The 24,180-nt window shown below is 37.8% G+C and overlaps 7 protein-coding genes across 15 annotated transcripts; 2 read left to right on the forward strand and 5 right to left on the reverse strand.

The window, feature by feature from the left end:
- Positions 1 to 66: 66 nt before the first annotated feature.
- LOC100883457 (transmembrane protein 181) lies at positions 67 to 3,728 on the reverse strand. 2 transcript variants are annotated; one of them, XM_003708347.3, is made up of 13 exons: positions 3,321 to 3,728; positions 2,758 to 2,919; positions 2,579 to 2,682; positions 2,338 to 2,487; positions 2,150 to 2,252; positions 1,859 to 2,012; positions 1,686 to 1,766; positions 1,512 to 1,611; positions 1,209 to 1,336; positions 969 to 1,118; positions 782 to 884; positions 454 to 684; positions 67 to 380 (listed from the first exon to the last, which is right to left on the reverse strand). In XM_003708347.3, exons 1-13 carry the CDS (start codon positions 3,326 to 3,328, stop codon positions 223 to 225), a joined length of 1,632 nt encoding a protein of 543 aa, XP_003708395.2. In that variant the 5' UTR covers positions 3,329 to 3,728; the 3' UTR covers positions 67 to 222. The 2 variants fall into 2 exon arrangements, with proteins under 2 accessions (XP_003708395.2, XP_076389990.1); XM_076533875.1 differs by lacking the exon at positions 67 to 380 and having other exon boundaries at positions 567 to 701.
- Positions 3,729 to 3,975: 247 nt separating this feature from the next.
- LOC100883571 (pre-mRNA-processing factor 17) lies at positions 3,976 to 7,013 on the reverse strand. Its single transcript, XM_076533874.1, has 9 exons — positions 6,904 to 7,013; positions 6,640 to 6,818; positions 6,127 to 6,343; positions 5,725 to 6,051; positions 5,428 to 5,642; positions 5,075 to 5,338; positions 4,839 to 4,972; positions 4,302 to 4,523; positions 3,976 to 4,214 (listed from the first exon to the last, which is right to left on the reverse strand). Exons 1-9 carry the CDS (start codon positions 6,980 to 6,982, stop codon positions 4,037 to 4,039), a joined length of 1,815 nt encoding a protein of 604 aa, XP_076389989.1. The 5' UTR covers positions 6,983 to 7,013; the 3' UTR covers positions 3,976 to 4,036.
- A 153-nt stretch (positions 7,014 to 7,166) lies between these two features.
- On the forward strand, positions 7,167 to 8,726 carry LOC100879435 (BRISC and BRCA1-A complex member 1). Its single transcript, XM_012297558.2, has one exon. The coding sequence runs from the start codon at positions 7,400 to 7,402 to the stop codon at positions 8,426 to 8,428; it is 1,029 nt and encodes a 342-aa protein (XP_012152948.1). The 5' UTR covers positions 7,167 to 7,399; the 3' UTR covers positions 8,429 to 8,726.
- Positions 8,598 to 14,691, reverse strand: LOC100879546 (uncharacterized). Of its 2 annotated transcripts, none has more exons than XM_003708394.3 (11): positions 14,309 to 14,641; positions 12,971 to 13,047; positions 12,547 to 12,836; positions 12,006 to 12,216; positions 11,630 to 11,910; positions 11,423 to 11,546; positions 11,114 to 11,337; positions 10,657 to 10,843; positions 10,322 to 10,534; positions 9,987 to 10,205; positions 8,598 to 9,872 (listed from the first exon to the last, which is right to left on the reverse strand). In XM_003708394.3, the coding sequence occupies exons 1-11, from the start codon at positions 14,356 to 14,358 to the stop codon at positions 9,514 to 9,516; spliced, it is 2,235 nt and encodes a 744-aa protein (XP_003708442.2). In that variant the 5' UTR covers positions 14,359 to 14,641; the 3' UTR covers positions 8,598 to 9,513. The 2 variants fall into 2 exon arrangements, with proteins under 2 accessions (XP_003708442.2, XP_012152946.1); XM_012297556.2 differs by having other exon boundaries at positions 9,766 to 9,901; positions 14,309 to 14,691.
- Positions 14,692 to 17,045: 2,354 nt separating this feature from the next.
- LOC100883681 (SAC3 domain-containing protein 1) lies at positions 17,046 to 19,780 on the forward strand. 6 transcript variants are annotated; one of them, XM_012297550.2, is made up of 7 exons: positions 17,061 to 17,399; positions 18,249 to 18,440; positions 18,532 to 18,696; positions 18,755 to 19,003; positions 19,066 to 19,209; positions 19,270 to 19,459; positions 19,541 to 19,780. In XM_012297550.2, exons 1-7 carry the CDS (start codon positions 17,341 to 17,343, stop codon positions 19,613 to 19,615), a joined length of 1,074 nt encoding a protein of 357 aa, XP_012152940.1. In that variant the 5' UTR covers positions 17,061 to 17,340; the 3' UTR covers positions 19,616 to 19,780. The 6 variants fall into 6 exon arrangements, with proteins under 6 accessions (XP_012152943.1, XP_076390003.1, XP_012152941.1 ...); XM_076533888.1 differs by having other exon boundaries at positions 17,051 to 17,399; positions 18,252 to 18,440; positions 19,270 to 19,780; XM_012297551.2 differs by having other exon boundaries at positions 17,055 to 17,399; positions 18,103 to 18,440; positions 19,270 to 19,780.
- A 28-nt stretch (positions 19,781 to 19,808) lies between these two features.
- MED4 (mediator complex subunit 4) lies at positions 19,809 to 21,163 on the reverse strand. 2 transcript variants are annotated; one of them, XM_003708350.3, is made up of 5 exons: positions 20,972 to 21,163; positions 20,767 to 20,855; positions 20,276 to 20,682; positions 20,094 to 20,213; positions 19,809 to 20,021 (listed from the first exon to the last, which is right to left on the reverse strand). In XM_003708350.3, the coding sequence occupies exons 2-5, from the start codon at positions 20,832 to 20,834 to the stop codon at positions 19,852 to 19,854; spliced, it is 765 nt and encodes a 254-aa protein (XP_003708398.1). In that variant the 5' UTR covers positions 20,835 to 20,855; positions 20,972 to 21,163; the 3' UTR covers positions 19,809 to 19,851. The 2 variants fall into 2 exon arrangements, with proteins under 2 accessions (XP_003708398.1, XP_012152939.1); XM_012297549.2 differs by lacking the exon at positions 20,972 to 21,163 and having other exon boundaries at positions 20,739 to 20,855.
- Positions 21,164 to 21,316: 153 nt separating this feature from the next.
- Positions 21,317 to 22,531, reverse strand: Atg12 (Autophagy-related 12). Its single transcript, XM_012297547.2, has 4 exons — positions 22,306 to 22,531; positions 22,036 to 22,228; positions 21,829 to 21,965; positions 21,317 to 21,737 (listed from the first exon to the last, which is right to left on the reverse strand). Exons 2-4 carry the CDS (start codon positions 22,208 to 22,210, stop codon positions 21,615 to 21,617), a joined length of 435 nt encoding a protein of 144 aa, XP_012152937.1. The 5' UTR covers positions 22,211 to 22,228; positions 22,306 to 22,531; the 3' UTR covers positions 21,317 to 21,614.
- Between the last annotated feature and the right edge of the window lie 1,649 nt (positions 22,532 to 24,180).

Genomic DNA, 24,180 nt, shown 5'->3' on the forward strand with positions numbered 1-24,180 from the left:
TCGTAAACATCAGATCCTCACCGTTTGCCGCTAGTAAATATAAATAAGGAATTAAATTTTCTTCGGTTTCGCTTGCAATCACTTGATCGCCTTGGCATCTTTTATTTTACAATATATCATTACTTGCAATTCTCTTATCTTACATAATTATTATTATCATAATTATTATATTATTCGTTTTGCAAATGATTTTTCTTTTCTTATTAACAATAGTTAGTTTAACTAATTACTATCACTCGTAATTCGAGACGCGCGAGTTAAAGGCCGTCTGCTATCTTCGTCCGAACCGTAAACCACTTCTTCGTCCGATCCATATATTACGTCCTCATCGGAATCGTTGATCATAGAAAATGCAGGGTTGTCTTTTGTTATGGAGGAATCTGGTATCGATCGTGAGAAGATTCGTTGTTAATGAAATACGTAAAAATACGTAAATTCATATATAGTACTTACGTTGACCGTAGACTTGTTGATGTGCAGGTGCATACACGTAAGCCATAGTATACAAGTAAAAATTCAGAAGACCATACAAGGTCATAAATTGAGCAGATGAATGGTAATAAGTACTTAGACGAGAAGCAAAACTATCCTCGAAAATACCAGCTCCGAATTGACGAGCAGTCACACAGCCACAAACCAAGGAAACAACACTAGCCAGTAATGTTAAGAAACGCAAACGAAGATCTATAAAAAATGATGTACTGTAAAAGATTGAAACAAAGGAAAAAAAAAACAATATATGTACATTGGAAACATCTGTAAACAAGTTTGTTTATCATACCAAAATACGGCATAGATCTCAATTCACTGTACGCTCTCAATATCAGAAGAAGCAAATATGCGATATAAAATCCTCCTACCGTGAAGAAAAATGCTTTGAAACCCTGTAATCGTCAAAGTTTTTGTCCTTAATTGAATATCTTGCATATTAAACGTAACTGACCGTTTTATGGTTCTCTGTTACTTACGAAATAATTCGACGTATCGAGAACGTAATTATATGTGGGATCTTCTAATTCTGTGCAGCGAAGCCAAGTCGCCAGAATAAGCGCTGAACACCATAGCAATCCTACTACCAAAACTTTCGGTAGATAAAACGTTATCAGTCGTCTTTCATTCTGTCGGAGTATACGGCACATCAGTTTTACAAGTAGTTGAACATGATTGTATCGACGTTAAATCACATTTAAATTAACAAAAAATCATACTTGTCTTAGACCATGGTAAACGCATAACCAAAACATGAGAACTGCACAAAGGAACGTTGTTTGTAAAATTGCATCTACCATACCAGGCACCCAAGAGTTGACCAAAAATGTCATTGGGAACAACGGATCTAAAAGAATAGAGAGAGAGAGAAACAGAGAAAGCGCGTGAAATAGAGAGAGCAAGAGAGAGAGAGAGAGAGACAAAAAGAAGGAGAGACAGATAGAGAGAGAAACAGAGAAACAAATTAACATTTGATGAAAAAATTAAAAAAATTAGATCTTTAATAAACTATAAAATCTTACTATTGTATAGAATTAATAACGGAAGAAGTATCGAGATCCATTTCTGTTCTATCGACCAGTCGTGCAACGGATATTTTCGGAGAGAATGTCCAAACCAGCACTAAAAAGTTAACACAATTCATATGATACAACGTTTTGTTTCGACTAATACGAAAGAATACGGTTAAACCTTACCATAACTCCGAATGCAGTCAATAAGAAGATAAATCGAAACCAAATTTCAAATTCCGTGAACGCCGGGTTGTAATTTCTGTACTGTGAATTAGTAAAAATATTACCAAGTACGATTGTTTTGATTCCGCTGAATTATTTAACGTTGCATTTTATTTCAGGTAGTGCTTACTGACGTAGAATGTGAGTTTGTGTATGACGTAGCGTTGATGGAAGCTTTCGAGTCCGTGAAAACGAACAGTAATAATATAATAACTGTAATCGAGATATCCGAGATGAGCAACTACGAGTTCTTCGCAAGTTTGTCTTTCGCACCTTAAATGTCTAGTTCTACAATGAAAAAATGCACGTCCATGTACATACATACGCATACTAATAATAATTTGACAGGTTGAATTAGAATCAAGCGGAAATAAAAAATTAACGAGATAAATATTACACAAAATATGCAATGTTCAACCTCGTACCTATTGTGCCCAGTTTCGGATGACAAAATAGGTACAAGTTTATGATCGCTAGTAATACCATCTATAGAGATACTTATTTGAAAACTTTTGTCGTATCTTTCATCTGTAAATAACCAAGACACAATAATTATAGTTTCTATTCCATGAACGGTCAGCAAAATTCTTTCCACTCTTTATGTTTGCGATACCATCGTTATTAGATGTGAGTAATTTTGCGATGACCCATAATTGTTGACTATACGTGGATAACAAAGGTGTTTTCATAATAAAAGGACCAGTAGCGATCTCACTGCCATTTACGTGAGCTTCTTGGTCAATGGTCAAAGTGATGGGAGGACCTATATCAAAAGGGGGGAAAAAAAATCAACCATTAATCGTTCAAGTATTCATTGATAAAATAGAACTAGTATATTCGAGTACAGTGCTTACCCGCGAGCCCAATGAATACCGCTAATCCAAAACATGCAAAAAAAGCAACAAACACCATGACGAATTCTCTCTTATGCATAGAATATAATCGCATCTGCACTGATCTGCAAAAACAAAGTAATACTTTCGTTATTAATTTATAAATTATTATACACATCGTTGTTAGATATGCTAAATACCTTTCGCATCGATCGTGATGATAAGCAGGTGCAATGTATTTATTAAATTCACTGAAGAGATCGCTAAACTGGGATAAAACATTTCTTACTCTAAGATTCCACCCTGCAGAAGGAAGATGATACGAATATCCTAATCCAGGACCATCCATTTTTACGTTGAATCTGTTACATTATGGATCGACGTAAGTTATCTTTCTCATTATTTTATTAAAAATAAAGACAGAGAAACAGTTTATGCTCCCGCGATAAACACATAAAACAATTCATACACAATCCTTTTGTCATTTTTTATGATAAAACCATGGTTATGCTAAATTCAACAATACAAAAAGAAAATATACATGTACATAAAATGTCTCTACATTTTCTTTTTCTCGAACTAAATTGAAACAATCATTATTCAATGTACAACGTACTCGAACCACGTGCTTATCATAAACATTAAGCGTACATTTACATCAGAATAATTTTTCGTATCAAATCATTTATACAATTGTAAACTATGAAACTTCGAAAAATATACATATGTACACATTTACGTACAGAAGATAAAATATCCTTACCTTCCCATCTATCACTAAGTCTCAATGAATCTTCGCACAGTTTCAAAGCATTTGCATTAATTAGATTTTCATAGTAAATTAAAACAACTTAAAAAGTAAATATATTGTTAAGCATTCATCGATCGAACGTTTAAATTCAAGATATTCGTCGAAAAAACACCAATGACCACGGAAAACATTAAATCTGCAACGACGCACGAAACGAAAACGGTAGACATCATGACGCGTACTGTTATTGATTTTTGCCACCGCCACGTGAAACTAGAGTTAGTAACTTGTGATCCTAGTATGAACAAAATAATACGTAGAACGGTCGTTAACATTCTTTTTCTCTTAAGTAAAAAGCAATCTGATTTATTTTTCGCTCAATTTATACTTGCTCGATGAGAAAAAAGAACTTCATTCGTTATCGTTATTTAAATGTAAAAACAATGGTTATCAATTGTTACCGAAAAAAATACAATAATTAAAAATGCAAAACGATAACATTCAATTTGTTCTCTGGACACAATACTTTTAAAATTGCGAATGATAATTATAAATCATTGACATTTTTCAATAACTTTACTACGTTACATCCGTCCATCTAATTGTAAGTACATCTAATATCGTCATCGAAAAGTTTTGCGCGAAATAAATCTTTCTGTACACATCGTATAAAATATAAATATTATTTTTCTTTCTTTTTTTCTTTTTTGTAAAAATATAATTGACACTTAGTCCCAATATTTTATTTTTCCATCCCAACCAGCTGTAGCTAGCCTCGAAGGTTCGTGTGGATGCCACAATACATCGATACATACACCGTCATGAGCTTTCCATTTTTTATACAATTTGGTTGTTTTCCAATCCCAAATATAACACTTTCCATCCGCGTCACCCGATACGAGGTAACTATTGATAAGGGAAAAGAAAAGACAATACGATAAATATGAAATATATATATACGTTTGAAGTTTCAAAGTAAATGCAATTTTTCACCTCATATCAGGAGAGAAGTCCAAGCCGCAAGCGTAACCAGCAACCATGTGACCCGTAAATGTTTTTTTGCGATTCATTTTAAATCTATTCAATGCTGAGAATATAACAATCTTATTGTCCATGCTTTGACACGCAAGCCATTTTTGATTCGGAGAAGGAGTAACCGCGGGCATAGAATGCATAGAAGGATCCGCAATATATTTCATATCGACCGGTATATCCCTACACGTAACAAGAAAAAAAAAAGAAAATTAATTTCTATCCGAATTGAAATACACGCTACGTTGAAAGCTCAAACCAGAGCCAATCATTTTAGCAACGATTTTATCTCTCATGGTAGTACAAGATACTTCGACTATCATCGTCGCTAATCTAAATATAACAAAGCATTAAAAGAATAATGAACGAAAGCGAAAGAATTTCGTTAAGTAGGCAAGATAATCGTCCACTTCAGCTTATTTCTCCGTATCTACCGTCGCTACTCAAAGACTTTCCTCTGGTTTAAATGCTTTCCACGACGATCAAAGAAATTCGTACCACTCCCATACTCGCAGACTTTTGTCGTCCGAAGTTGTTACGAATCTTCGATTTTCATCTACGAACGTTATCGTATTAACAGCTCCTAAATGCCTATCATATTCTTGAGTTATTTCGCCAGAACGAACGTCCCACTGTAAAAAAAAAAAAAAAAAAAGAAAAAAGAACGTTGCAGTCAACGAAACCAAAAATTCTTAAAATTTAACGAGTATCGAATGAATCTTGCAGCAACTTACGCAAATAATTTTCTTGTCACTAGTTCCGGCTACAAACAGATGTTGCTTATCTAAATCAGGATTAAATTTGACGCAGTATGGAATCTTTCTACTCGTAAATCGACTAATACAAGCACCAGTCTCTGTATCCCACAGCTTTACGTAACGATCATAACCGGCCGACAAGAATCTTTGGCCATCGTTATCAAAGCTTATATCCCTTACAGCTTGACGATGACCATAATAAGTTCTGATACATCTCCTATCCTTATACACTTCCCACAACTATACTTGAAATAGTAATCAACATTAAATTAAAACATATCTTTCTTCTCGTAATATTTATTTTTTTAACATTCGCAAATACTACGCACCTTTACTCTGCAATCCATACTACAAGAAAGCAATAAATGGGCTGTACGCGGAAACCATCTGATCTGCGAAATACCTTTCGTATGACCTTCCCACGTATGTATTTGTGCCTTTGGTAAGAAGCATCTATCGGGTGGCGATTCTGATCTCAAATTAACTCCAACATCTTGAGGCGCATGCAAAAATGACCTTCCTTGGTAGTCCACACTGTCTTTGACTAAAACATAAATATTTTCGTAGAATAAATTCTGTTAGGTTCGAAAGCTTAAATATCATTAATTTAAATATCGTGACCGCACTATGTAACACTGTCTTTTCTTCGAGAGGTTTTTCCTCCGTCGGTTTTCCTCTTCTGTTTCTTTTGGCTAATATCTCTTCTAATTCAGCAGCTTCTTCTTCCGTAGGTTTGATAATTCGCTTTTCGTCTACGTATCCACCCCATGGTCCTAAAAACCCTTCGATATCTGCAGGATCATCATTCCTATGCCTTTTTCTTTTATCAGAGGGTCGCAATGTCGTATTTTCAAATACAGTTTTGCCACCACATTCTTCCGCCGCTTCTTTCGCTCCAATTATCGTTCTACCTTCCTCCGCGCTACCATCTACAGTCGGATCCAAAGCATATCCTATAAACAAACGTACAGTTATCGTAATACCAAAAGATTTTATTACGCGTATACGATACATTGTACAAAGTATACCATAACTCGCAAAAGTTCTTCTCTGATTTTCAAATTGAAATTCACTTATATGAGCTTTCTCTACATATCCAGAAAGCATATTTTTTACAGCACGTTGTTGCTGCGTTTTAAAAGGATTTTCAGGGCCAATGTCCGGAGCAAACAGTTCCTCATATTTGGGATTGTGCGTAACCTCTTGTAAAGTCGAATCTACGTGTCTCACGCATAATTCAGATCCCTGGAGCACAGTGGTCAAATCAATATTTCTATAGCTTTTAATCAAAAAAAGTTATTTAATACATAACTATCGCAAACAGTTCGTAAGACTATTTTCGACTTTCAGAAAGTATCACTTTGCGAGCGTCTCGAGATGTAGCGTTAATTATAGAAAAATGAGAAAACGCAATTAATTATTATTTTATAGTCGTATTTATGTAATCGCATAATAAACGTTGTAAAGACTATAAACATAATATAGTAGTTACGCGAGTTTCTATCTTAAGAGTTAAAGGACATATTATTTAATATATTCACCGTTGGTATTACTTCCGGAGCTGAACAAATTTGTACATTTATAGACGCATTCAATTTCTCTACAGAAAGAGAAGATTCAACGACAGGAGTACTACTTGCAACGATATCGTGGTTAACCTGATTCGTTGCATTTTCATTGTCATTTTCTGGCTCGCTGTTATCATCGCTGCTACCGTAATCTCTTAAAGCAAGCATATTTTATCGACCAGATATTTAAATATAACTATTGACAATGTATATTCATTTCAAAATGTTGTATATTACCACAGTTGTATATTGTATCCAGTATACAGGTCTGGAAACTACCGCGACGAAGAATTGTAAAATCTCCCACCGAGTACATAGCGCTGCTATCGCTTTGTTCGTACTACTGTCTGAACACAGTCAATAAACTATTACTCTACATTTTACATTATCGTGATAAATTTTTTAAATCATGTTTTACTTCAATAAGGGTTAGTACATATCGGAAGTAATTGTTCGTTATTAGCTATCACGTATCTTTATAATACATATTCTCCGTTCAACGAGAGATCATATCATTTTCATGCAATTTGGCTATCTTCAGTAGTCTCGCTCCCAACTAGAGTTGTCTCTCTATAACATGTTTTCAAACCGTTAATCATATACGCCGTGAAAAGGGATATGTAAATAAAGTGGAGAACCGATGATCGTCGTTACAAATATATTTGAACCAATTACACGTAACAAATGAAAATTCATTAAATTTACTAAAGCAATATAAATAAAAACATGAAAAATGAGTGGTATCGTGGATAATAGTACACCGCGTTTCCTTTCGGATCGCATAACATCACAGTCCGAAGAGGATAAGACATTGATTCGTAATCTACCAGGAATAAATTTGCCTGAACAAATTTTACTTGTAATAGATACTGTAAGAGAAAGAGACTGTACACCGTTTAAACTTACCAAAGGAACAAACTATATGCCTTTGTTTATGATAAAACGGGTCGTAGAACATTTTATTTGTATTAAGTCTACTATTCAACGTAATCATGAATATGCACTCATGATTTTAAATTCACAAAGCGCCGAATGGATTTGTGATTTTACTGATAACATTAACAGTATTATCGATAGTTTGGATGTTATCAACGAAGAGATCATAGAAGCGGAAGTAGAAACAGCAGAAGACGAAGAAGAAGAAGAAGAGGTGGAAGAACACGAAGAAGGAGAAGAAGAAGAAGAAGAAGAACAACAACAACAACAACAACGAAAAGACGAAGAAACAGTCAAAGCAAATGAGATAAGAAATGGAAGGGGTAAAAGAGAAAGAGGCGAAAGAGAAGAAAAAGAAAAGAAAGAAGAGGAGGAAAAAGAAGATGAAAAATCTTATGATCTTGGACAATTATTCGATAAAATCGAACAAAAATTACTTCTATCTGCACGAAAGGGCGATACAATTGTCCCAAAATATGTAACCAGAGTAATTTTATTATACTCGCGTTCTACCAGTATTCCAAAATTTGATAGCAGTAAAGTTTCCTTAGATAACCTTACAAAGAATCCATATTTTTTTGTCGATGTATTATACGTACACGAACCACCATGTTCCAAAAATTTATGCGAAGAAATTTATAGCGAAATAGCAAGATTGGATACAAAGAATGTTTCTTATATATTAGAAGTAGGAAGAAACGCAGCCAAATTACACGATAATATGGCAAAGTTGTTGGCGCATCCTCTCCAGAGGCCACAACAAAAGGACGTTTGTTACGCGATTTATCCATTCTCTGCTTCTCAAGAAGCGTACATCAATGTTTAACGACTGATATTCTTTAAACCATACTACAACATTTAGTTTAAACGTAACAATCCATAATTGTACCATTCTCGTAAAAAAATAATTGTCAAGTCTATGCTATGCATTTTCATGATAACTGGAAGAAAGTTGCGGTAAAATTTAATGGGTAAATAATATAGATGCGTTAATCTATAGTATAAGAATTTATGGAAAATCTGATACAAAACTGATTTCACATTTATATGTAGGAATAAGCAATAAAAAAATAATATTGTTGGATATCCAACATGATAACTCAGAACCAACGGGTTCAAAACAAGTTAGTTAGCCTTTTTTTCGCTTTTCCTATCTAAGTCGAAAATCCTAGAACGTCTCATCTAGAGCTAATTAATCATTGAGAATCAAGAATCACAGACATTCCCCTTCTCACCTAACACATTTAATATGCAAGGACTAGAGTCATCGGAACAGGTGCTTTTCTTCTGTTCGAACCTCTTGCATCGACCATCTGTCGATTATCGTGCGTTTCCGCGTTGTTAAATGACCCGTGCGATTCCTAGTGAAAATGTCATAATACTCCTACAAAAAAGTATGCTTTATCTTTGTATTAAATAACATTAGAATCTTAACGCGTACAGTTACGGTAATTATATCACAGCATAGTAATCATTTATAAATAAGCTACATTTGAATCGCGCACGTTCCGCTCTGTTCCGTTTCGCTTAGTCCAAGAAAACGAACGAAAATTCGTTTGGGGACACATTGAAATTAGTCAACCGATATTTAACAATATTCGATAACACGTACACGTTCTATTCTATCTTATTCTATTTTATTCTATCCTATCTATTTAACACTAACGCTGAAATATATTATCTAAATCAACAGTTAAAGAACCGTCGAAGAGGTAAGATCGTAGAAAAGTAAAATAATAGAAAATAATCTATCGGTTATAATAGAAAAAAATGCATCGATTTCAGCCTAGTAACAGCAAAGTAGGGCGCATGATGAATCGTGTACGTTTGAAAACGTAAAAACGTATACGTATAAAGCGTATTTGTGGACATGTTTGATTTGATTTCGATGAAAAGTTCAGCGGGTAAGTATTAGAAGGTAACGGTTACAAATAATGTGGAAAAATAAATTAAAAAGTACGAAACGATCGACACCGGAGGCGAAGCTGAGATTCGTAGCGACTGTAAAACCTGTGGTAATAATTTCAAAAGCTGTCGCACATCGTTTTCAACGATTTCTTCCATTGATATATTCGACGTGTTATTTGCCGAATATTTGGTAATATCCGGTAAGACGGTGCCAATAGTTTGCTCGTTGTCCGGTTGCCAATTACCACAAATGGGAAAATTGAGCGGAACAGGCAGCATATCTTCGTGTTCGCCAACTTTGAAGATCAACGACATTCCGACTTCCGCATGAAATTCAATGTGACAGTGGAACAACCAATAGCCTAACAGGTGGATACAGGAAAATAATAAACTAACGTTAGAAATATTTGCGTAAAAAAAAGAAAAGAATAAAGAAAAATCAGGAGAAAAAAGTTATTAGAAAAAAATGTTCACACCTGGATTATTCGCATGAAATCGTAACACGGTGTAACCGCCATCCGGCACCGTTACGGTATCTTTTAGAGGAGCGTGGTCAAGATTTCTGCGTATCGCTCCTTTTCTATCTAATGCTCGTACTTGTTCAACAGTGACGCTTTTTCCTACTCTTTCCATAGCAATTACGCGAAACTGATATCCATGAAGATGAAAGGGATGGTTGGCATCGTAAGCAAAACCTAGACGAAAAAACGTACGCAATGGTGAAAACAACAATCATACGTAGATAGAAGAAGCGTAATAACAACAGTAACATTGATAGTAACAGCAATAATAATTCGAAAAATTGATAAACCTTCGTCAACTAAAATCAATTCCACCACGCTGTCAAGTTTGACGCGAAGCACGTGAGTGCAAGCGCAATAATGTTGTTCGCAATCGTGGACAGTGCTTGCGTTACAAAATTGGTTCTGATCAAGGGAGTCTCGCTGAGGCAAGAGCGGTACGGATGGTAGCTTCATCGAGATATGATTTAGTTGAGGGGTGAGTACTCGTGCGTTAGATTTCGCTGAAAATAAACAAAAAATAGATATAAACGACATAAAAGCATTAATCGCGAACAGATAATTATTAGTAGCACGAGTACGTAATAGAAAGCGTAACACGAGGGAAAAGAATCTCTTCTAATACCTTGATGGAATCCGTACAATTTTTCACGATGAAAATGTGGATTATCTTTCTTGTAAAAATCGTAAGAAACGTAAAATTGATAGTCCGGTGGTCGTACGTTAGACTGATCATTTTCGTCCATGGCTCTCAACAGGGGTATGCTCAGGCTTTCGTTTTTTTCGGTACCTTCGTTCAAAGCGTTTACTCGCTAAAAAAAGTACACAATCGTGATCACGACATCGCGCCTGTGTTAATCGCCGCATGGTTGCGCGTAAAGGAATAAAAGAACAAAGAACAAGACGTGGGCTATACACGCGATTGTCGTCCGCATACTCTCGAGCCGTGACGATAGTTTCGATATTATGACTCGATTCTTTCATGCGTTATATACAATTTAGACCTAAACAAGATGACTCGCGTACAATATGTTGTCGCGTGTACAGTCGAAATGTAAAGCGCAAAGAATGAACGAACGCACCGGCAGATCCGAAGAATCGTTGGTACTGTATTCATACGCGACTACACCTGCTGGATCTTGTTCGTCAGCACCTTCGTACCGCAATATGGCAACCTGGTATGCCTTGGTAAATCTTTCATCGCAGTCCATTAGTCCTCGAAATCTAATCCAGTAATTGTCTACGTTTTGGTTCGTTTCAACGACAAAATCGAATCTTTCGCCAGCGTAACTAACCAGAGATTCCGCTAATAAACAAAGAATCGGAAGTAGAACAAGTAGAGAAATATGTAGAAATACATATATGTGGTATGTGTATTGTGTTCGACGTACCTTGGATAGGTTGAACGTCGCGTCCATCCGAACTAAGCACGCGCATAGTATGATTATCGATCGATAGTTCGATCGGACAATTAAGAAATTCAGCGTTGATCAATCTAAACCTGTATCTGGTATTCTGCAAGAAAAAAGAAAGCGTTAAATATTTATTCATGACGGTAAATCTCGTTTCGATAGATTCAGATTTTACTTTAACGTTACCCGCTTAACGGTAAATGTCGCGACTGGCATCGATGCAGAAGCTATGTCGTTTTCATTTCGAAGCGGCGCGAAACGACCGAAACCGTTGATCAGAAGATTGGGTGGCTTGTTGTCACCGGTCGCGTGGTGATGATCCAAGAATTTATCGATTCCCAATTCGTGGGTCCAATCCGACAGAATCATGGTATGTTGGTCGATGTCGTATAAACGATAGTGCCAGTTGATTTTGGGAGGTACGCGCACGATCAACGCACCAAACACTCCATCCCCTCGTTGAAAACCTTGAAACGATCGTCATAAGATTTAATTCCGAATAACTACCTCGTTTGTCCGTAATGCGCGATCGATCGCGACAAAGGATCGTTCGAAATCTCACCTGAATGCGAATGCCAGAAATGCGTACCAGCTTCCGTCGCGATGTAATCGTATCGAAAACTGGAACCTGGCGGAATTGGACACTGAGACACATAAGGAACACCATCCATATACGGTGTTTTAACATGATGTTGGCCATGCCAATGCATCGTGGTACTTTCCGAATGCAACGAATTTATCACGTCAACGATTACTCTATCACCTTGGCACACCTATGGAAATGCGAAAGATTATTACGCATTACTACTACTAGTACTATTGCCTCTATCACTATTATGATTATTATACATATGCATATTACGGCGAAACGAATACGTCGGTTCGAAGACTCGATAAAAATACGTCGATACTGTCCGATACCATCAAGTATTTATGGAAACAGAATATATCACGAATACAACGAACGATAACGAAACGAAATTCACGTATTTATCGAAATTTTCGTTTTCGACAAACGTCCCGTTAATTTATTGCTCTATCGCATCTACAAGTAAAAAAGTGCACGTACGTGCTCGCATTCAAGTACATATACGATACAGTACCTCGATAGGTGGTCCAGGCATTTGTCGATTAACCACTAAAATCGATCTTCCGACGCCATCGGCTGGTATGCAATGTTTTCGAAAACAATCCGTAAAATTGAACGGACAGTCGTAGCATGCTTTGCTCATTGTACGATAAGACTCTAATTCGAAAGTGTATCGACATTCCATCGGAGGTGCTTCGTCCGTACAAGTTCGCCGACACGGATGATCCGTCCAAGTTAATTCGTCAACTATCTCCGGATCGACGCTTTCGACGTCGAAATGATCGTATGCCGTTACGATAGTTTCTAAAATAGATCGAGAATCGTATTAAACGATAAAAATCCGTTTACCGTTACTCGACATTAACAGTTCGAATTTCTTTCTCCGCAATTTTTGCGATCATAGGCATCTCACTTTGAAATTTCTTCTTGATACTTACCCGACAGACAACCGCGAAGCAACAGAGGAACTTTGATCAGAACCAATAAAGTATTTCTCCAGTGACCCATTTTTCGTCTATAAAAATGTTTCTTGTTAAAATACATGTAAAATATATATACATATATATATATATATGGATATATAGATTTGCATACGTATCTATAACGTACATAGAAAAAGGAAATTACGTCGATTCGTCGTTGACTCGATCGATATGTTTTTACACAGTGTACCGAAGATTTTTCACAGAACCGAAGAGAAAGAAAATCGTAGAAACATCGCGTATACGCAAACGCATCGAGCTGTAAAAGTGACAAACACCGCGAACAACGAGGATACGATGTTTTGCGTTATCTAATCTAAGCATTAAAAGAAAGTATACCAGCGGACAAGAAGAATTCCATTAGATCAGAATAGATTAGAATACGTACGCGACAAGCGCGCGTCGCGATGCCGAAATCAGGAAAAAGATAAATTAAAACGAAAAATCAGCGGGACAATGACGATCCTTTTCGATTCAACAAACGAACTTTACAGCGAACGATCGCTCCTGCAATCTGAATTTCTTAATTTAGAGAAAACAGTTATGAAAAGTCGCACCACTCGTCCGGCGTATCGAATTCTATGCAATTTCCACGACTCTATCCGACACGATAAATCGTGATCGAACGTCCACCGTTATTTTCGGTTAAAAAACGATCAGCGCCGAAAAACGTTGATCCTTCGCGTTGAAACGATGAACACGCACGATATCACACCGGTCCCCGTTGCAGCAGTTTCGTCGCGTTTTCTTTCGTTCGTTCTCTCGATTTCCCGTTTTCGCGATTTCGCGTTCTCACGGGTCGACGCGTTTAACGCGTTACTACCGTGCAAAATCGGCAACGCTTCGGGAAATACTGGACCAATGCAGCTCCGTTCGCTTCTCTATAGAGGAATTCCGTGGAGGTCATCCGTACCCCACGAATCGCCAGCGGTCCTTTTACTTTTTACTTTTCTTACGTAGCCAACGCGAGTATAGGATAAAAACAAACAGCGACGTCATTGGTTCCGTATTACGTATATACTTTTCCACGATCGTTCGTTCTTCCCCTATAAAGGTGTCACGGGAATTTCCAGCGATTTTTCCCTCGTTGCACGAATAATGCACCAACGGTGATCACCCGTTATTATACGATGCAATTAAATATTCGCACGCGAACTTCTGCTTTTATATTATTCGAGCGATAACGTTTTCCTCGATATCCGAAGGAAGGAATTTTTCCGGTACTTTCGTTCGGACGAACGCGAACGTGTCGAAAACTTTCGGCAGGAGATAACGCTTGCGCGTGCCGCGTACCTTGTCGCGTTCGCCACCGCGTAATCTTCTCTCTCGAAGGATAAGTACATAATATGTTCGCGATGCGATCGCGAACGGAAACAGGACCGTTCAAGATCGTACGATCCTCCGGGCAGCAAATCGAAAGTTTAATGGTTACCAATACGGAGTACCGCGTTTCGATGAATAAACAAGAATGCACGCCACAAAACAGGTTTTCGAGCGACGTTTCAACATCGACGATCCAAACGACGCGTACACCGTAAGAAGAAATTTTGTCGCATCACGCAAAAGACCGAGCGCGCTTTGCTTAATCTCTCCTACAATTGCGCTTAATACTCTAATAAAACGCGATACATCAGATTTCGTTTTACAGTCGGCACTCGTACATGTACGTATACATGTATATATATATATATATATATATATATATTATAGTACGCTCGTTGTTTCTGAACCTCGTAAATCATACTAAACCGACTGATCGCGTAATACTTTCGAAAATCAAACAAGAAAAATATCATTTTGCTTTTTACAACGTGGCCGTAGAACTCGACGAAACACGTTGATCGTCGAACCTTCGCCGAATTATCGTCCGTTTCGAAGGTAAGCAAAGGACGATAAAGAAAAAAAAGAGAAGAAACGGAAATTTACGGTAACGTTTTCGTAGAATCGCATACGCGTCACGGGTTTTCGCAATAAATCCGCGCTTGGTACGATCGTTATTTCCTTCTCTAATCCCTATAATGCACGATACATATAATTAGTTGTCGCGAGCAAATTTGTTGTAATTCGTTACGGAAATAGTTCTTCGGTGGGAAGTAATATCTACTACACGTGCACATACTCGTATACGAGAATAACTTGCTATTTCATCGAAACGCAAAGAATTGCTTCGAGACGCGATTATGAATAGAAACTTAAATTACGGTACAAGACATTCAACAACCGTAACCGCAATGGAAAACGTATTAACGTATACCTTGGCCTTACGCAATTATTCGTTACTTGGAATAGTCAAGAAAGAAGGCCACGTAACGCGAACGTGGAAAGAATGGTGAATCTGATTTGATCGTGAATCTTTCGCAAATCAGGACCGATCGAAACAGCTATTTACCGTAATCGGTAACGCCGCGACAAAAGTAACGCGCGCGAACGCGCGAAATTACTTTACTTTTAAATTTTTCGACGTCATATTCTATTTATGTCCAAATTGCACCTTTAAAAACATACAAGGACACGACTACGTATCGAGGAAGTAAGCAACTTCGCAAAAAGCCTTTTACATAAAAAATTGTAGTTTTACTCGAAACGAAAGACCCGCGCGCACCGTATTCTTTGGCGTTCCTCGGCTCGATCGAGCAATAAAATAACGAAAAGAACAGATTACTACTCATTCGAAACGAAAGGAATGCGTGAAAATGAAGAGAAAGAAACGAGAAAATTTACGCAAGAGCAATAACCTTCGTGTAATAACGGTGACGTCGGTGGAGATAACTACGCGGCAGATATCGCGTAAGTCATGAACGATCAACGAGAACGAGGCAATGCCAACGTCGATTTTCTCTTTCGTAACGCGAATTAAAATGCGCGCCTCTTTTTTCGCGTTACATACCACCATCGAAAAAACCAAATCAATTTGCTTTTGCCCGCCATACATGTATTTACTCATACGTCACATACTTGTACGTATTAACTATTACACGATGAAATTGTCTCAACGGTTATCCTCTAACGTCCTATAAACAATATCCACCTACGAACGTATAACGTATACAAATTCTGCGCTCCATCAATAGAATAAATCTAGCATTTAGAGGAAGCAATTAAATAATAAATACATGGTGTGTTCCATAAGTAATGCGAAGGAAATTCCTGAACCGCTCCTGTTGGTCGGAGGGGGATCGGACCACGTGCGTTAGATGCGGGAGACCCTTAGCTTTCCAACGAACTCGGTCCCAGGGCTCTCCGAGCTGTGAAAGGGACAGGACGTTAATTTTTGTGACCCCCTGTTTGGTGACCGTGTTACTGAGAAAATGGAGTCGACGATCGGAACAACGATACGCGATAAAGCTTTCGTGCTAAACTAAACAAATCTCTTGAGGAGACAAATAAAATGATTCATGAGGCTTATGGGGACTCTGTTCTGTGGTATTCACAAGTTTCGAGGTGGTTAAAGACCTTTAAGGAAGGGCGGGAAGAGGTTCGCAACGATCAACGCTCCGGGCGGCCACAAACCAGCAAAACAGTCCGTCAAACAATCCATAAAGAATTTCTTCCTGAAGGATAGACAGTTAACACCGCCTACTAAGTGAATATGCTGGAAAGACTGCGAAAAAGGGTTGTCAGGACGAGAAAACACATCTCCGGTACCTGAATACTGCATCACGACAACGCGCTTTGCCACAACGCGCTGCGAGTACGAGAGTTTTTGACCCAAAACCAAGTGTTAACGCTTCCCCAACCCCCCTATAGTCCTGACCTGGCACCGGCAGACTTTTTCTTGTTCCCCCGGATCAAGACACCCCTGAAAGGAACGCGTTTCTCGTCCGTACAAGACATTCAAGCGGCCGTGACCGAGGCCCTAAAAGCGGTTCCGGAAAACGCATTCCAGGAAGCGTACCGTTTATGGCAGCGTCGCTGGCAAAAATGTGTAGATATCCAAGGGCAGTACTTTGAAGAATTTTAAGTATTTGTAAGAATTGATACAATAAATTCCTTTAAAAAAAATACTTCGCATTACTTATGGAACACACCATGTACATCAAATTGTTCGAGTATTCGGATTATTTCATGCAGCTTCAACTGTTAAAAACTGTCGATGCGAAAGACAGTTTTACCATACGACCACGTGCGAATTTATCGTGACACTATACACGTAACACGCATGCGCATTAACGCAACACCTATATACGTAGTTGGGAAATGATCGATTCTATAACCTTATCGATGCGGAATACAACTCGAACGTTGTATTTATGTTTTCACGGACAAATATAAATAAGAAATAACCATTGTGCCAGAATTATTACGTTTCTCATAAATTCTGTAGAATGGCCGAATTGATACAAGGAACATGTTTATTAATGTGTCCAGGAAAAGAACGACGAATGTAAGTTGAACGTATCGCAAAACTCACGAATTCGTATTAAACAAAGAAAATAGATTGCTCGAAATTGCTAACGAGCAACGGTACAGAACCTCGTCGAATGCTGATATTCGAAGAATCTTTTCATCAATGAAATCTGTCCGACATCGATCGTGTCAGCAAATATGACATTCGTTATTTCTGTCTAATGTCGTGCAGTGCAACATATTTCAATGAAAACTAAAGATCTATAGATATGAACGTAAATTTTAGATTTCGTAAAAAAAACGTAGATCTGTACCCGTTGTCTGGACAAGAAAATTGAAGTAAATTATTGTCCTTGACACTTTACAAAATGTAACAGTTTCATTGGAGTCTAAAAATTAATGAAAAAAATGAACAAGACCTCAATGTACATAAATTTTCATACCAGGTACAATGTTCATATACACGGCGTACTAGCGTCAATGAAAAAAATACTATTATTTCCCTTATTAGGAAGACCATCCTCCGATAATAAAATAAGGGGAAACAGAATTCATCTTCCGACAATGAAATAGTACAACATTTAACGAAATTAATACGTTCGGCTATTTATAAGTATTATAAAAAGACTGTTAAAGCGACTGTTTTATTCTTTGACGCTTTTTTCTCGGATATCAAAGAATTAAAATCTCATCAAACTCGTATTAATTTTTAAGACAATAATTTACTTAAATTTTACTAGATGAACAGTGAATGAAATTCATTAATTTTTATCGAATGTTGCTTATATTTTATTACACGTACATGCTCGCATAAAAGAAACTTAAAATAAACTGTTCTAACGTAGTAACAGTTTCGAAAGCGAATGTAGCAACATAATATTTGTAGTAGAGAAGAAAAAGGTTTATTGCATAAATTCGAGATCGACGAAAATGCGAAAGGAGGAAGAAAACCAAAAGCGGATCCAAAAAAAACTATCAAATGTTATACCCGGTCAGCAGCAGGATTAATTATGACCGATCCGAATGTTCTGCGACCCGCATCGGTATTACTATCGACGGTCAAATATTTGTTTACCAAGTATACTTCGCACGAATATAATTATTTTTTTTTTCGAATATCGATTTACAAATTCATTCGCTGTAGTAACCAGTTAAATTACGTATTTTAGGATAGCTACGAGGAGAGACGTCGATTGGGTCGTTGCTTACGATTTTATCTTCGATCGCTTGCGAAGCGTTAGACAAGACGTTACGATACAAAGAATCGACGAATCTTCTACAGGTATCAAACTGTACGAGTCGATGGTTCGATTTTTAGTTTACTCCGCACAGAGGTACGATGAAAATTGTCCAAAGATAATAGACGCGCAATACGATGAGAAACGATTACAGACTATGCGAAGAGAATTCGTGCAAATACGATAGGCACACGAACCAATTATACCTCGCCGAATGCGTTACGCACTTACTTAAGCTGTACGACACCAATCCAATCAACAAGGATTGTTTGGCGATCGACAAACGTTTAAAAAATTTAACGTTGAACAACGATCGCGAACGAATGGAAGCGTTATACATTCTTCTAAATATGGGTAATAGCGAATCGTTAAACAGGGCATTGAACCTTCCACTTTACTTAAGGTACTCGTACGATACTCGTTGACGATATTATATTACAACTATACGTATCATCCTTATCGTAGAAAATCTTCGGACGTAGAATTATCAACGAATATATCGTTAGCCTGTTACTCGAATAATTACGTGCGCGTGTTCGCTTTGGTCGAACGACTTCGAGATCCGATACTGGTCTGTGCAGCTATGACGAACGCACCAAAATTAAGAAGGTAAGTCTCTTTACATTGCTCGTATATATGTATATATGCATAAATATATATATATTTCAGAAAAGCAATAGAAATCATGAGCACGGGATACAGTTGTAAATTGTCTACATTCCCAGCGTATAAATTGCTAGAGCTTTTATCGTACAAAAGTATAAGTAAGGTTCAAGAAGATTGCAAACTGTTCGGTCTCGTTTGCATCGATGAAAACATTTCATTTCATAAAACGAATTTCAAACACGACGTACAACTGGTAAAGATTATCGCGCTACGAGAAAAAAAATATTTTGTTCTCGACGAATTATTTCATAAATATAATAAACGATCGTTTTAGGCCAATTTCGAAGCGTACTACACGCCTCAGACTGTACATAATTTTCTACCGCATATTTTACTTGGACCTGTTTAACGATACGGGAAACACAACGATATACAAGAAGAGAATATAAGAAATTCTATCGGCACGTTTTTCAGCAATTTGTTTATTTCCTATGATGACCATAAGAAAAAGAAAAAGAGATGAAAAATGTTTAATCGATATAAATAAAGTTACGTTCGCACGCTTTGTATTACACTCGTGTAAAAAGAATTTATTTCACCTACCGTATCTGGAAATTTCCTCCAACGTTAAGAAATACAAAATGTTCACTGCGAATCGCTAGACGAGCTACTAGACGAATCCGTCGACATAACTTCGACGTCTTCCGTTTCTTGTTTATGCGTATTCATCGCGACGCTTCCTTGCCCGCTCACCGACATGTGAATTTCACCGGAGGGGTGCCACGCGAATTGATTAGCTTGCGACACCGGAGGTTCTACAAAAAAAACGACGTAATGAGAAGAACGAAATTAACAGCATCGCGGATACGCAGCGTTTTTAACCATACCGCCCACAGGATGTCCGGCTCTATGTAAATCCGACGATATGCCAGGATGGGTGCCCAACATTTGCCCGTTCAGAGGAAGATCGCTTAGTCTTCCAAGATATCCTAGTCTCATTTCGATGTCTGTACAAGAGACGTGGTCCGTGTCCAATTATCAAAGCCAAAAACAAGAACGAACAACGTACCTGTAGGATAGGGCCTTCGAGGATCTCCTTGCTGCCACGTGAGGGGAGCACAAATAGCGTTGGATGCACTGATCCTATGCGCGTATTTAATTAATTCTTCGGACGGAACCGGTTTCTTATTAGCACGAGCAATAGATTGTAACTTTTGTTTCGCTTGGTAAATGGCAGTAGCTAGAATTTGTTCAGCTTCCTTCAATTGTCGTTGCAACTGTTGGATGTCCTGATCTTGTCTCTCGACTTCGGCTCTTAAAGCTTCCATTTTTAAATTAATTTTTGCCTGCTCAGCTGCTCGTTTCAACGTCGCTTTAAGTTCGTTATCTTTAGCAATTAATAATTCGGTTAATCGAGCGTGTTCCTCGCTCGATAATTTCATAGGCTTTTGAGCTATCGTATTCTCGATCATTTCTCTAAAAAGATTATATTAAGATTAATAATTTTTTTTCCTCAAGAAAATCACAAATACCTTTATCGCGTGTTCAACGAGTACCAACTTCGCTATCAATTCGATATCGTCGACGAGCGACAACAAAATTTCCCTCGTACTTTTGCCGGACGCCATATTCTGCTCCAAACGGTTTTGCTTTAAAAGAATAAAGTTTGTTACTCGTTATTTTTTGTAGGACACGAAACACACGAATCATAAATTACACCGAGTCGTACATTGTTTTTGTCCGAAAGTTTAAAATCGAAACTAACCTCTTTCTCGTGCGATGACAGGCGAGCGCATCCTAATAGGCGTAGAAAGACGAACTACTGCGCGCGTCGTAGAAAATGTTGAGAAAAATAAGATAGGTTAGAATAGGTATTTTTTTTCTCACGATACTTAACAGACGTACAATAAACCTGTGAATACCGAAATCGTAATCGATAGCAATCCATTTTAATAATTACTGCTTAACACGAATGGTTTTTTTTTTCCGACTTGCATTTATCGTACCTGTTTCCAATACGCAACGTAGAGAGAAAGAGAAGGCGATACAGTCAGTTTACAGATTATTGTAAATTTTTGAGATAGGATAACGTTGAGATGCAGAAATAATGTAAGCTGTCGCACATATTTATTTTTTTTAATTCATGCTTTTCTTTTGCATCGTGAAATCAATAACAGCATAAAAAAAAGTTTTATACAAATAAATAGGAGTTACATCGTTTCCCATACTTTTCATTTTCACGGTAATCGCTCGCATTTAAATCGTTGCAATTATCGGTGTAGCATAGCTGTACGAAACATTTGATATTCAACATCGAACGAAACGCGTAAGATTAGTACGTACACGTTAAACATCGACGATAGTAATTAAAATGTAAAATATTTCGGTAACATATCATTTTCCAATTATCAACCCCACGCTTGACTTTTACAATAGTGAAGTATCAGTTTACCATCGGCTCCGTAACAGTCGTATAAATTTTTCACTATTTGGTCCGGTGCAGGTGCAAATGTTTGATTTACGTAAAGAAACTATTAAAGAAGGAAAGTAGAATAACATTTTTATACGTTAGACATTACAAAATACACGAAGCAGCCATCGCGCATTCGGTGTTTCGCTTACCAGCTTCTCGTTGGAATCTAACTTCAAATATCTCCTAATAAAATCAGAAATTCGACCGATACAATAATCTTGGCTAACAGTCCATTTCTTTTGTTTCATTATCGGTGCATTGCCAGTAGCTTTTAATAAAATATCGACTGAAAAATGAATGAAATATTAATAAACCATATTCATGTTGTCGGAAGTCGCACAATAATGCCTCTTTACTTTTTGACTTATCTTTGGAAGTACTTTGAACTCCGTTGCGAACCAAAGGAGTTTCAGAAGAAATAGCCTCCAAACTAGTAGGCGCTTCTTCGTTCGTCAAGTTTTCTCCTGTTTCCTCGGATTTACTAACGATCTCATTGGCATTAACGCACTCGCTTTCCTCTTTGTCAGACATGACGAATAACAATCTAGTCTTCGTGGAGACCGGAAAGAATTGTAGCGAGAATTTTAAAGCATTTCTTAATAGAAATATATTTTAAACGTACGTACCAGTCCACATTATAACAGCATACGTGTAAAAGTGCTCACTTAATTCGCACAATGCCATGTGAAGAATATTATTTTAGACAATATTCCCTCGAGTATCTGAAGTATTACATTACTTCTAACCTAAGAATCTTGAAAGAAATAAGCTCTCGCATCTACAATGAACAAATGATAACAACAACGTGAGATCAACATGAAAGTAGGCGATACTGCCAACCGTAGTCAGTCATAGATAAGCGAGGACGAAGATGGGTGGCGCCGCAATAAGCGTTAGTTTAGGACTACCAACCCGAAAGTCACGATACAGAATAGCCAACAGTAATGAGTCACAGATTACATTAAAGGTAGATGGGTCGCGGTGTAAGAATACCAACTTGAAAAAGTAAATGAATGCAAAAGTCCCAACAGTAAATTGTCGTAGAGCAGCTAGCTTCAAGATGGTCATGTAGCATTAACGCAGCAGTGCCAACCTCGAAGAGGTTCATCACCATCCTCCTACCTGTTCGTTCCGTTATAATTTACCTGTTCGTTCCGTTATAATAGCGCATAACCAATTCCTATCTTCGTTTTCTTGGATTTCTCTTTTTTTTTTTTTTTTTTTTTCCGTGCTTTTCGTTGTTTAATAAAAACTGCGTAGAAAACTCGAAACAACCTGTAAAAAGCAAAGAAAATCCTTAACCGCCGCTAAAATGCAAAGAAAATCTGTAGCTGCCGCTAAAATGCAAAGAAAATCTCTAAACGCCTGTAAAAAGCAAAGAGAAATAAAAAATCCTCTAAAATGCAAAGAAAACAAAGAAAGGAATAGGCATCGATGTGAACGGGCACGCGCATTACTGTGAAGTGGTAGAAGCATCAATGTGAACAGGTATAAGCACCATTGTGAACAGGTATAGGCATCAATGTGACTGGGTAAAGGCACCATTGTGAACGAAGCCTCGGCGTATGACATTGGTCCGCTCCCCGCACGCATTGTCGAGAGTAGTGCCCGGAAGCTGCCAACTTCCAAACGTACAAGAATTCAACAATGCCAACCTGCGAAATACATCCCCGCCATTTGGAATAGCCAACCTCGAAAAAGAAAAGAAAGAACGCGGAGAAAATTCGAAAAGACCTACCAAAAGCCAAGAAAACTTCAAAAAGCTTCCAAAGACGAAAGAAAACGAAGAGAAAACGACAAAAACGAAGAAAGGAAATCGATTTAGCGGTATTACAACGAAACGAAGGAAATAAGAATCGGTATAAACATGAATGTGAACGGGACAGAGGACTCAATGTGAATAGGTAGAGGCACTAATGTGAACGGGTAAAGGCACCAATGTGAAGGAATCCTCGGCGGCTCTCCATGGTCAGCGCTTCGGACGCATCGGCGTGAACGGGTGTTTCGGAGGTGCCAACATCAAAAGTAAAGGCCAAATTGAACACTGCCAACCTGAACGATTCGCTGCTGGGATTCAGAATAGCCAACCTCAGAGAGATCGAGAGAACCTGGTACCCAGATGGTCAACAGGTATTACTGCAGTAATGCCAACTCTAAGCAAATCGCGACAGTGAGGGACTGACAACGTAATAGCCGTACCGAAAGTAAACGCCAACTAAGTACTGACAACCACATTGAGTCACAGAATATCGGTGATCTAGACGGCTGTGCGCCAGCAAGCAGGAATTCAAGAACGCCAACCTGATGGAAATGGCGCTAGAGCAAGATTGCCAAAATAAGTGTGGCGCGACATTGGGCAGCAACGAAAACTTCAACGAGTCAGTCACTGAACAGCGGGAAGCGAGACGGTCGGGAAAATTGTCAACACGATGGGCATCGAGGCAGTGAAGGATAGCCAACATTATTAGTGGACCAGATGTGAATGCTACTTCAGCACTGCC

This window comes from Megachile rotundata, chromosome 7 (genome assembly GCF_050947335.1).
Source record: "Megachile rotundata isolate GNS110a chromosome 7, iyMegRotu1, whole genome shotgun sequence".
Taxonomy (NCBI): domain Eukaryota; kingdom Metazoa; phylum Arthropoda; class Insecta; order Hymenoptera; family Megachilidae; genus Megachile; species Megachile rotundata.

What these genes read in the sequence shown, in the direction of transcription:
- LOC100883457 (XM_003708347.3), bottom strand. An exon ending in TACACAAACTCACATTCTAC is followed by an intron (nt 1,767 to 1,858) that starts GTCAGTAAGCAC and finishes ACTAATTCACAG; the next exon opens with TACAGAAATTACAACCCGGC. An exon ending in GAGATCTATGCCGTATTTTG is followed by an intron (nt 685 to 781) that starts GTATGATAAACA and finishes CATTTTTTATAG; the next exon opens with ATCTTCGTTTGCGTTTCTTA.
- LOC100883571 (XM_076533874.1), bottom strand. Translation starts at nt 6,982, where the DNA reads ATGTACTCGGTGGGAGATTTTACAATTCTTCGTCGCGGTAGTTTCCAG. An exon ending in CTCCGGAAGTAATACCAACG is followed by an intron (nt 6,344 to 6,639) that starts GTGAATATATTA and finishes ACTGTGCTCCAG; the next exon opens with GGATCTGAATTATGCGTGAG. An exon ending in AGTCTGCGAGTATGGGAGTG is followed by an intron (nt 4,524 to 4,838) that starts GTACGAATTTCT and finishes TGTTACGTGTAG; the next exon opens with GGATATACCGGTCGATATGA.
- LOC100879435 (XM_012297558.2), top strand. Translation starts at nt 7,400, where the DNA reads ATGAGTGGTATCGTGGATAATAGTACACCGCGTTTCCTTTCGGATCGC.
- LOC100879546 (XM_003708394.3), bottom strand. Translation starts at nt 14,358, where the DNA reads ATGTACTTATCCTTCGAGAGAGAAGATTACGCGGTGGCGAACGCGACA. An exon ending in TGCCTGGACCACCTATCGAG is followed by an intron (nt 12,217 to 12,546) that starts GTACTGTATCGT and finishes GCATTTCCATAG; the next exon opens with GTGTGCCAAGGTGATAGAGT. An exon ending in ACGATTCTTCGGATCTGCCG is followed by an intron (nt 10,844 to 11,113) that starts GTGCGTTCGTTC and finishes TACTTTTTTTAG; the next exon opens with CGAGTAAACGCTTTGAACGA.
- LOC100883681 (XM_003708349.3), top strand. Translation starts at nt 17,341, where the DNA reads ATGGCCGAATTGATACAAGGAACATGTTTATTAATGTGTCCAGGAAAA. An exon ending in AACCTTCCACTTTACTTAAG is followed by an intron (nt 19,004 to 19,065) that starts GTACTCGTACGA and finishes TCCTTATCGTAG; the next exon opens with AAAATCTTCGGACGTAGAAT. An exon ending in AACGCACCAAAATTAAGAAG is followed by an intron (nt 19,210 to 19,269) that starts GTAAGTCTCTTT and finishes TATATATTTCAG; the next exon opens with AAAAGCAATAGAAATCATGA.
- MED4 (XM_003708350.3), bottom strand. Translation starts at nt 20,834, where the DNA reads ATGGCGTCCGGCAAAAGTACGAGGGAAATTTTGTTGTCGCTCGTCGAC. An exon ending in TCGAAGGCCCTATCCTACAG is followed by an intron (nt 20,214 to 20,275) that starts GTACGTTGTTCG and finishes TCTCTTGTACAG; the next exon opens with ACATCGAAATGAGACTAGGA. An exon ending in AGCCGGACATCCTGTGGGCG is followed by an intron (nt 20,022 to 20,093) that starts GTATGGTTAAAA and finishes TTTTTTTTGTAG; the next exon opens with AACCTCCGGTGTCGCAAGCT.
- Atg12 (XM_012297547.2), bottom strand. Translation starts at nt 22,210, where the DNA reads ATGTCTGACAAAGAGGAAAGCGAGTGCGTTAATGCCAATGAGATCGTT. An exon ending in TTCCAAAGATAAGTCAAAAA is followed by an intron (nt 21,966 to 22,035) that starts GTAAAGAGGCAT and finishes TTCATTTTTCAG; the next exon opens with TCGATATTTTATTAAAAGCT. An exon ending in TAGATTCCAACGAGAAGCTG is followed by an intron (nt 21,738 to 21,828) that starts GTAAGCGAAACA and finishes CTTCTTTAATAG; the next exon opens with TTTCTTTACGTAAATCAAAC.